Source organism: Camelina sativa, chromosome 5 (assembly GCF_000633955.1).
Source record: "Camelina sativa cultivar DH55 chromosome 5, Cs, whole genome shotgun sequence".
NCBI lineage: Eukaryota > Viridiplantae > Streptophyta > Magnoliopsida > Brassicales > Brassicaceae > Camelina > Camelina sativa.
The window spans coordinates 26,484,310-26,494,988 of record NC_025689.1 but is presented as its reverse complement, the minus strand read 5'-3'; the positions used below and the strand labels follow the sequence as shown (position 1 = coordinate 26,494,988).

The 10,679-nt window shown below is 39.7% G+C and overlaps 1 protein-coding gene across 1 annotated transcript in view; it reads left to right on the top strand.

Moving 5' to 3' along the window:
- The window catches only part of LOC104787622 (eukaryotic translation initiation factor 3 subunit J-like), a 4,005-nt gene extending 3,194 nt beyond the window's left edge, over window positions 1–811 (top strand). The window contains exons 6-8 of the mRNA XM_010513227.2: window positions 51–139; window positions 233–392; window positions 533–811. Coding sequence (XP_010511529.1) covers window positions 51–139; window positions 233–392; window positions 533–624 — 341 coding nt within the window. The 3' untranslated portion in view covers window positions 625–811. The remainder of the gene's footprint in view (window positions 1–50; window positions 140–232; window positions 393–532) is intronic.

Genomic DNA, 10,679 nt, shown 5'->3' with positions numbered 1-10,679 from the left:
GGAAGCTGACTATCGGTCAACTGCTGAACTCTTTGGAGTGAAGGATGAAGGAAAAAGCCTTGATATGTTTATCCCAAAGTCTGAAAGCGATTTTGTGGAATATGCTGAAATGATTTCTCATAAAATCAAACCATATGAGGTATGCTGTATTCTGTCTTACACCTTTATTCTTGTTGGCCTATAACAGAGTTTCATGGCATGTTAAAAATCATATTTTTGGTTTCTGTTGCAGAAAAGTTATCACTATATTGCACTACTCAAAGCAATCATGAGACTTTCACTGACCAACATGAAAGCAGCAGATGTTAAAGATGTTGCATCGTCCATTACAGCGATAACAAATGAAAAACTAAAGGCCGAGAAAGAAGCTGCTGCAGGCAAAAAGAAGACTGGTATGTGCACTAACAGACACTTTCTATATTCTGTCTCGAGTTTTGTCTATAGCTTAGTTCATGCCGCTGCCTATATCCGTTTATCTTTATTCTGAATCCATTTTTGTGACCAACAAAATGGTTTTGCATTGCTTCATCAGGTGGGAAGAAGAAACAACTGATTGTAGATAAGCCCAATGACGATCTTGTGGCTGGTCCTTATGATGCCATGGACGACTTTGACTTCATGTAGATTAAAGAGAATTTTTGAGCTAATGCAATTTGGATTGGCAAGTGTCTATTTTATCATTTATTACTCAGAAGAGCAAGAAGAAGAAGCAAAGTTTCTTAATTTTGGATTTCATTTATCAGCAAAGAAGAAGCCAAATTCTCTTACTGTGGATATATATAGTTGGAACAAGCAAAACTTTTGTTTGGTTTTGGTTTGGAGTCCATGTTTATGGTTCTTTTTTGTTGGTTGAAAAGCTATGCTTAAAATATAATTGACATTGAATTGATTTAAAATATAATTGACATTGAATTGATTTGAAATGTCATTAAAATCTCCAAGTCTACATTTTTGTTGATTTAAAGCCCTAAATCTGCTTTTGGAGGACAAAAACACCAATTATTTGTTGACTTCCAAATAAATCGCAAACTCTCGTTGACTTAGCCTTTTGAGGCACGACATTAAACAGAGAAATTAAACGGGGTTAATTATCTGTTAACAAGATCCGTTAATAGCAAAGCGATGCTGTTTATAACACCCTAAAACCCCCAAATTGAGAAATCGATTCTCAATTTTCCCAATTCACAAACCTTAATCAATCAAACCCTAGTCGAACATGATATCTTCGATGAAGAGAAGATTCTAGATCTCTTTTTGTTATACACCGGAAGAACGAATTCTCTTCAGTTCTCGATGTAAAGATCGTTACACCGGCTCCACAAACACACTTCAATGGCACTCCACGGTCGAACGAAGCTACCACCGATGTCTTTGAGCTAGAACTCATCTCGTCAACTCGAAGAAGAAGAGAGAAACCGAAGAAGAAAAGATAAATTAAAGAAGAAAAGATAAATTGAGATCGATTAGGGTTTGTGAGTTGGGGAAATTGAGAATAGGTTTCTTAATTTGGAGGTTTTAGGGTGTTATAAACAGCGACGTTTTGCTATTAACGGATCTCGTTAATAGATAATTAACCCCGTTTAATTTCTCCATTTGACCATTTAATATTGTGTTTCAAAAGGCTAGGTCAATGAGAGTTTGCAATTTATTTGGAAGTCAATAAATAATTAGTGTTTTTTCCCTCCAAAAGCAGAATTTGGGATTTAAATCAACGAAAATGTAGACTTCGGGATTTTAATGACATTTTTCCCGATTATTAACCACATTTTCTCTTTTAACCAGTGACATTACACAAATTGCTTTCCATTCTTTTATATGTACGTATTTCCAAAGCTACCCATCATGAAGTACCACCACACACAATCTGCCGATCAAAGACATATAAGCTACAGATCACTAAAAACGATGTGTGTAATTTGCCTCTTCTTTATGTTAAACATACATAACACAAATCTTGATTTCTCACCATATAATTCCACTTATGTATCTGGAACAGATTCATTAGTTTGCTACTACTACCTTCATTGGAAGCATCAGCCTACATCACTAAAAACAGATTTGTATGATCATTTATTTCAGTATATAAGTTTGGGCTTTCTCTGATAAGCAAATTAATCTTCTTCTAAATTTGACTTACAAAAACCATTTATATTTGTTTAAATTTAGATGTTTTATTATTAATTTTAATCATGAAAAAGCTGGTTATATAATTTAATAAAATTTGGCATATCTTAATAAGATCACCATTAGAAGAACGACATACAATGCATATGATATGTGATTATTTTTCTTCATCATCATCATCTTCATCACTTTTTTGTTCGCGTATGCGAATTTCTATCTTCGATATAGGACACTCACTCATGAAATAGTTAAGAACCAAATATGAAGTCATTCTCTGGAGTTAGGGAGCTCACTTTCTGAATCCTATTCATCTCCGATAATTCAAACATCTTACTGTTACATGCGGTCGAACATGATATATCATAGGAAACCTCTCAAACTCCTAGAGCAAAGGGTGCAATACAATTTGTAGTCAAATGCAATCATGTGCCTCCTCAAAATATTGGACTGCAACCAATGGAGATATAGCTTGCTCTTTTTTTGTTATGTTAAAATGTGGAATAAATGCTTTTGCGGTTGGGCATTGAAATGTCATTATAAGGCAATGATCCTTGTAATAGCATTGTAATGACCAGATAGATCCTTTTATATGCGCGAGTAATTGGAGTTTGGTGTAGGACAATAGCATAAAGAGAAATTACAATCCTTCTGATGGACTAATTCTTTGCCATAAGAGACTTCTCTGTGCAGCCATGTTTAGCATTTGGGCAAGGGATAATGACCACTTCCACAACTCTCTCCATTATTCTAGATCTAGAGAATAATAGATAGAGTTGTGGAAGAATTCATTGTCCCGTGCCCAAACACTAAACATGGCTGCACATAAAAGTTCTCTTATGGAGAAGAATTAATCCATCATAAGGAATGTTATTTCCTCCCTGTGCTATTTTCCTATACCAAACTGAAACTGCTCGGGCATGTACAAGGATTTTTCTGGTCAATTACAATGCTAAACACAAGAATCATTTCTCTATAACCAAATTTCATATGGCCAAACCGCTGAAGGGTATTTATTCCACAGTGTAATATAATACCACAGATTTTAACCAATAAGAATCTGACATGTCATAATACATTTAAGAATCTATTTATTCAACTCCTTATTAAATAAGGAAACAAAATCTGTATATATTATTATAACATTAAAACCTCAAACCGCTTTTTCATAAATTCAAACCGATATATAATTTCATTCTAATTGTAAAATCTAAACCCTAACAATCTCATTTGTAAATTCAGACTGACATATAATGTAACATCCGTGAACCAAAATTCTGGTTTGGGAGTTGCATCGGTCGATGCAAAAGGTGCATCGGTCGATGCAGGTTCGGTTTTCTGCGTTTTGACTTAAGTTAAACGCTGCGTTTTGGGTTAGGAAACCCTTAACTCGAGTTTTTGTCTCATTAGTTGGGTTTAGCCAATTTTGAGAGAAAGAAAAGAGAGAAAAGCTGTTCTTGAGCGTTCTTGAGAATTTTCGGAGATTAGAGGCGTTCCTGTGGAGATCTGTAGCTGGGATCGTTTTAGGAGCTTCCTAGGAGTGTTGTTTTGCTTGTTTGAGGTTCAGTTTCATCTTGGCAAAGGTAAGTGCATGACCATGGCTTATCTAAGCTAGAGAACTCTCTAATTTGCTTGTTGTGCGTTGTTAGACATGTTAGATTGTTGTATTGGACGCTAGGAAGCTTTCTTGTGGCTTGGGATTGATTTTTGTGGTTGTAGGAACCAAGATCCAGCGAGAAGCTTCGGGGAAAACACGATGATCGGCATTGCATCGATCGATGCATATCTTGCGTCGGTCGATGCAAGTGCGAGGACGGCGCGTAAAACTCTAGGATTTTCGTGTGATGTCGAGCATGCGTCGGTCGATGCAATGAGAGTGTCGGTCGATGCAAGTGCATCGAGCATTGGTCAATGCAACCCTGCGTTGGTCGATGCATCCCCATTCGGTGTCGGTCGATGCATGTTGGTGTCGGTCGATGCAGAGTCCTGGTTTGTTATATGTTGTTTGCCGGTTGTTGTTTGATGGTTAGAGATGACTCTATTGCTTGTGTGTATAGGCCAGTAGATGGGAGGATTGCCTTACTGAGTGTTTATAAAATACTCATGCATTGCAATTTGTGTTTGTGGTGCAGGTAAAGGCAAAGTGTGATCGTGGAATCAAGGCAATGAAGAGGAGGATGTTCTAGGAACTCGATTGGATGTTGTCTGACATTGTTAGGTTGCTAGAGTTGAGTCATTAGAAACATTGCTAGGTTGCTGGTTCCATGTTTTCTGATGATTGGTTATTTGGATATTGGTTATGTTATGAATATTGGATATTTATATTTATTGGATATTGTTATTGCTATTCCGTTGTTGGTTGTGATTGTGGTTAGGTGGCTAGTGGGTATGGAACCACTAGTTGTAGTTTATTTATTATATTGTATTTATTATTTAAAAAAAAGGTCGGTCCTTTCATTTTGGTATCAGAGCGTATACGGTCCTAGGACATGCTCTTGAATGGAAATAGACTTGTCTATGTCGTGGAGACGCAGTAAGTGTTAAGGAAAAGCACAAGCGTGTTGTTTAGGTGATTGATCCATGAGTGATCAAGTAGGATAACGTTTTATGGAGTATTGATAACACTCTAATTTATATGTTTTTAGCATCCTTTTTTGTCCATATTTTGCATTGTTCATACCTCTAACTTAGCATTTTTAGGTCATTAACTGTAGGAATTCACTTTTAGACCATTTAGGGCGTTGTATTTCTGCATTTGCATATTTTGGATGAAAACAGGTGCTAAAGAGCCAAAAATGGGGAAAAACAAGGACAACCCGAGCATGTACCCAAAGGAGCCATCGAGCTTCAAGAACAAGTCTGAACCCCAACACAATCGAGGAGGATCCAAGAGTATGAAGAGCAACCAGAAGATCCACCCGATGAGTAACCCGACTTCACCCTCGTGTACCCCATCGAGTAGACCATCGGGCAGGTCTGGGAAGCTAGGTCAAAAGGGTTTCCATATATAAACCCCCTCTTCCCCTAGCTCGCAAACGAGCACGCCGCAGACCCTCAAACCAGAGAGCGAGAGCTTCTGTGAGAGAACTGAGCGACTCAAACATTTTCCTTTTTTTTTTGCATTTTTATTTTGTAGTTTTCTTAGATTTCTATCTTTTACTCTTTCTACTCTACTCTATCTTTTAATACAATGCAATTTTCATTTATTTTCGTTCTTTATTTCTTCTTATCATGTCCGAGTAGTGTAGTAAAGTTTCTAGGGATGGGATAGATGATTTTGTGTTCTTGATCGGTTAGGATGCCTTAGTTTGATTGTAAATGATTGATAGATTTCCTTCTAGGTTGGTGTTCTTAATGCTGTCAACAGACCGAGAGGTTGAGATTAGATCTAGGGTGTTTACCAATGCTACATGCCGAAAGGAGTAGATAAAATGCTTGATTTAGCCAATGCTAGAGGTTTACTTGACCCTGAGTAAGAAATTAGATGAGTTCGAGTCTACTAACAATAATGAATCGATCTTAATGTCTGCTTGTTCATATTGCTAGTGCGAGAGTGTGGTGATGTGTTCAAGGTTGATTTTTGCTAGTGCGAGAGTGTGGTGACAAGGTTTTAGAGATTCATTGTCTAGGAAATAATTGCTTGAGGTATGTAAGGCATCTGTATTGGTCAAGAATACTTAGGATTCGATTACCCCATCCTTAGGAACTTTCGTATTTTAATTGTTTGCATTTTCTTTACTTACTCGATCACTTACCCGATCAGGTACACGATAACCTGTATCGAGTGATACCTCGAGCTGTTCATATCTCACTTGCTTACTCGATCACCCCACTCGATCCTGCACTCGATTGCTTGCATCGAGTGCTTAGGTCGTGTAGTTTCTTTGTTTATATTGTTTTCTTTCATTTATTTTAGGACTGTTAGAATCAAAACCCTATATGCTTGGCTTGACTTGTATTGTACTGATCATGTCCTTCCTGCTAGCAATAGACAACCATTTGGATTGATAACCCTTTGTACTACAACTGCATAGGGAATTGATACCCTTGATGAAAACCTGTCTATCAAGTATTCCCAGGATGGAGTTCCAAGGAGATAAGTTGGAGACTTGCTTTGTCAGGGCGATTTAATGCGAATGAGAATATTTTTGGGAAGTGATGTTATGAAGCTTCTAGATGGATATCTAGTATTTTCAAGTAGGGGTGGCCATAGGGCAGATCACCTGAACCTTGTAGAGTTTGCTTACAACAACAGTTATCAGGCGAGTATTAAGATGGCTCCTTATGAGGCTTTGTATGGGAGGCCATGTCGTACACCCTTATGCTGGACTCAGGTGGGGGAGAGGAGCATGTTTGGGGCGGATTTTGTTCAGGAGACCTCAGAGAAGATTCGGGTTCTCAAGCTGCACATGAAGGAGGCTCAGGATAGGCAGAGGAGTTATGCTGATAGGAGGAGGAGAGATCTTGAGTTTCAGGTAGGAGACAGAGTGTACCTCAAGATGGCCATGTTGCGGGGTCCGAACAGGTCATTGACTGAGACTAAGTTAAGTCTGAGGTATATGGGTCCGATCAGAGTGATTGAGCGAGCTGGACCAGTGGCATATAGACTGGAGTTACCTGAGGTTATGCGTGCGTTCCATAAGGTCTTCCATGTGTCTATGTTGCGGAAGTGTCTCCGTGAGGATGATCAGTTGTTGGCTAAGATTCCTGAAGATCTTCCGCCTAACATGACTTTGGAGGCGAGACCAGTGAGGGTTCTCGAGAGGAGGATTAAGGAACTTCAGAAGAAGAAGGTTCCTTTGATGAGAGTCCTTTGGGACTGTGATTGTGAACCAGAGGCGAGGATGATGGCAAGGTTTCAGAAGTGGTATGAGAAGCAAGCCGCGACTGGAACTTGTCTAGCCTGGTCCCATCTGTAATTCGTGGCTGGAGCGGGAAAAAAATGGAACAAAAGAGGATGCTTACCTCGGAGAAAAATAGAGCATTAGTTGGTTGCAAAAACAACCGAAGAAGACGTGAAAGAGTTCACTCCAAGATTTGGTGATCAAGAGGACACCAAAAGGAAAAACAGAATGTTCACTTAGAAGAAAATGAGTGGAAGGAGGTTGCTGTACAACCAGAAGAAGACGTGACAGAAGATCACGGAGCACACGTGATGAAGTTCACTTGTAGAAAATTTAAAGGAGATGTGGAGAAGGCTGGCAGGTTCAATGAACAAGAAGTTGAGCATTTCCATAAGCTTGTCGCTCAAATAATATGATGAGCAAATGAGGCTTGAAGATGAAGAAGATGATACGCACATGTTGACACTTTGGAAAGAGGAAACCCAATGAAAAGAGTTTAAAATTCCAGACACAAGGTTTTAGACCATAACTCAATTAAAGGGGACTGTTAGTTTGTAATTGAGTTTGGTCTTATTATGTTCTAAAATTAGATAAATTAAAGTGTTTGTAAGCGAAGAGGTGTGTTGTAAGATGTGTTGTTTCAAGTTGTCGGTTGTGACAAGTTACTAATGGTTACGACCGTACGACTTGTATATAACTGTGGTTGTGTTGTAAAACAAAATTGTAACAAGTTTCATGTAAATAATATTTCAGTTTTTCGTTCTTGTCTTCTCCACTTCTCCAAAGAAAAGAGACAAAGTCTCTTGCTCTGTTTTCTTTTCTTCTTCCTCTAAATATTTTAACACTTTCTACCAGAAAATATATTTTTTAGGAATCTATAGATCATCCCATCTCTTTCGGTAAGTATTTATTTAATTGATTTTATATTATTTTGGTATAATCCGTCAATATAGTTAATTGGTATCTTGGTGTTTGAAAAACTAGATTCTTTTTAGGATTTTTGAAACTTTGTGTGTTGGTCCCTCTCATAGAAAAGTATGACTTAAACTTTACCAAAAATAGATTAGCAACACTTTGAAAACCTAAATTCTGTCTTTCTTTAAATTAGATGTTTGTGGGTGTATAAAGGATGTGGAAGATAAAAGGAGGCCTGCGAGTATCATTGATAGTGAAATGACCGACCATTTTAAAAAAAAATACTAAATAATAAATATATTAATATAATAATTAAACTATAACTAGTGGTCCCATACCCACTAGCCACCTAACCACAATCACAATCAACAGTGGAAAGACAACACCAATATCCAATCAATATCCAAATAATATAAATAACCAATATTCAAGACATAGCCAATATCCAAATAACCAATCATCAGAAAATATGGAACCAGCAACCTAGCAATGTTTCTAATGACTCAACTCTAGCAACCTAGCAATGCCAGACAACATCAAACCGAGTCCCTAGAACATCCTCCTCTTCATTGCCTTGATTCCACGATCACACTTTGCCTTTACCTGCACCACAAACACAAATTGAGATACATGAGTATTTGATAAACACTCAGTGAGGCAATCCTCCCATCTACTGGGCTATACACACAAGCAATAGTGATTCCAATGTTCCAAACAAACAACAAACAAAACAAACAAACCAGGAAATCAAACATCTTCTCGCTGGAAGGGAGGTGTCGACCGACACCAGCCAAGTGTCGATCGACACTGGCTCTTGGTGTCGACCGATACTACCCCACAGTGTCGATCGATGCTCAATTTGCTGGTGTCGACCGACACCAAGTGGTGTCGATCGACACTCCTTCTGCAATCGCGATCCGCTCGAAGCCGAGAGTTGAATCTCGCTCCCAACCTCCTCCAAATCGCCTAATACTCATAAACCAAGCCAAATACGTCAATAGGAACCTGTAGCAACCAATCCCAGCAAGAAAAACACACAAAACAACAACAAACAAGAAAGAACAAGGAAATCAAAGGCTTAGATTAGCCATGGTCATGCACTCACCTCTTTGCCAGAAGATTCAGACCAAAAGCAACGAATCCAACCCTCCTAGCAAGCCTCTAGATCCTTCATAGCTCCAAATCTCACAAGAACAGCTAAGAAAACTCACAAATCTCTCTCCAAAACCGATTTCTCCTTCTTCTCTCTATTTCTCTGTCAAAAACAGCCAAAAGGGAAGAGAAAGGTTGAGTTCCCATTTTAAAACTCGATTTTAAGGTTTTCCTAAACCAACCACGCAAACCGGACGATTAAAATCGAACCGACCGAACCGACTACAACTAGTGGCGATCGACACCTCCTGTGGTGTCGATCGACACCCTCACCAAATTACCAAAAAAATGGTTTGCGGGTGTTACAATTCTCTCCCACCAATCTAGATTCATCCTCGAATCTCGAACAACCATCAGCCAAGGACTCCCGTGCAATCGTCTCCACGGCCCACACTCCTCCGACCGATCTACAGAAGGTCACCTCTAGGCGATAGACTCACGCTCTAGGGGTCATTTGCTCTCGACTTTTGGACTTTACTTTACTCACAGGCCTAAACTTGAGTTTTTATTGGCTCCTCATCAGACCTAAGTCTGCATGCCATAATATTGGCTCCTCATCGGGCCTAAACCTGCATGCCATAATATATAAGGAAAATCCAAACTCGCCTCTCGGGTTGCCACCCTACAGCGCGCCCCCGGATCGTCATCCGAAGTCGATATACAAACCATATTCCCAAGCCACAAAGTCTCTGAATATGGCAGTACTAGGAGAATATGGGACCAGGCTAGACAAGTTCAAGTCACGGCTTGCTTCTCATACCACTTCTTAAACCTTGCCTTCATCTTCACCTCAGGCTCCCAAGTTTGCTCCTCAACACCATCACAGTCCCACATGACTCTCATCAAAGGAATCTTCTTCTTCCGAAGTTCCTTGATCCTCCTCTCGAGAACCCTCACTGGTCTTGCCTCCAATGTTATGTTAGGCTGAAGATTCTCAGAAATCTTAGCCAACACCTCCTCCCCCTCACGGAGACACTTCCGCAACATAGACACATGGAAAACCTTGTGGAATACACGCATAACCTCGGGTAACTCCAGTCTATATGCCACTGGTCCATCCCACTCAATCACTCTGAACGGACCCATATACCTCGGACTCAACTTAGTCTCTGACAATGACCTGTTCGGACCCCGCAACATGGCCATCTTGAGATACACTCTGTCTCCTACATGAAACTCAAGATCTCTTCTCCTCCTATCAGCATAACTCCTCTGCCTATCCTGAGCCTCCTTCATGTTCAGCTTGAGAACCCGAATCTTCTCTGAGGTCTCCTGAACAAAACTAACACAAAACATGCTCCTCTCCCCCACCTGAGTCCAGCATAACGGTGTAAGAGATGGTCTCCCATACAAAGCCTCACAAGGAGCCATCTTAATACTCGCCTGATAACTGTTGTTGTAAGCAAACTCTACCAGGTTCAGGTGATCTGCCCAATGGCCACCCCAATCCAACACACACATCCTCAGCCAATTCTCTAGCGTCTGGATCGTCCTCTCAGACTGTCCATCTGTCTGGGGATTATAAGCTGTACTCATATGCACCTTAGTGCCCATCTCTGCCTAAAATGTCTTCCCGAACACCGAAGTGAATTTAGAATCCCTGTCAGACACAATGCTCGCTGGCACCCCATGCAATCTGACTATCTC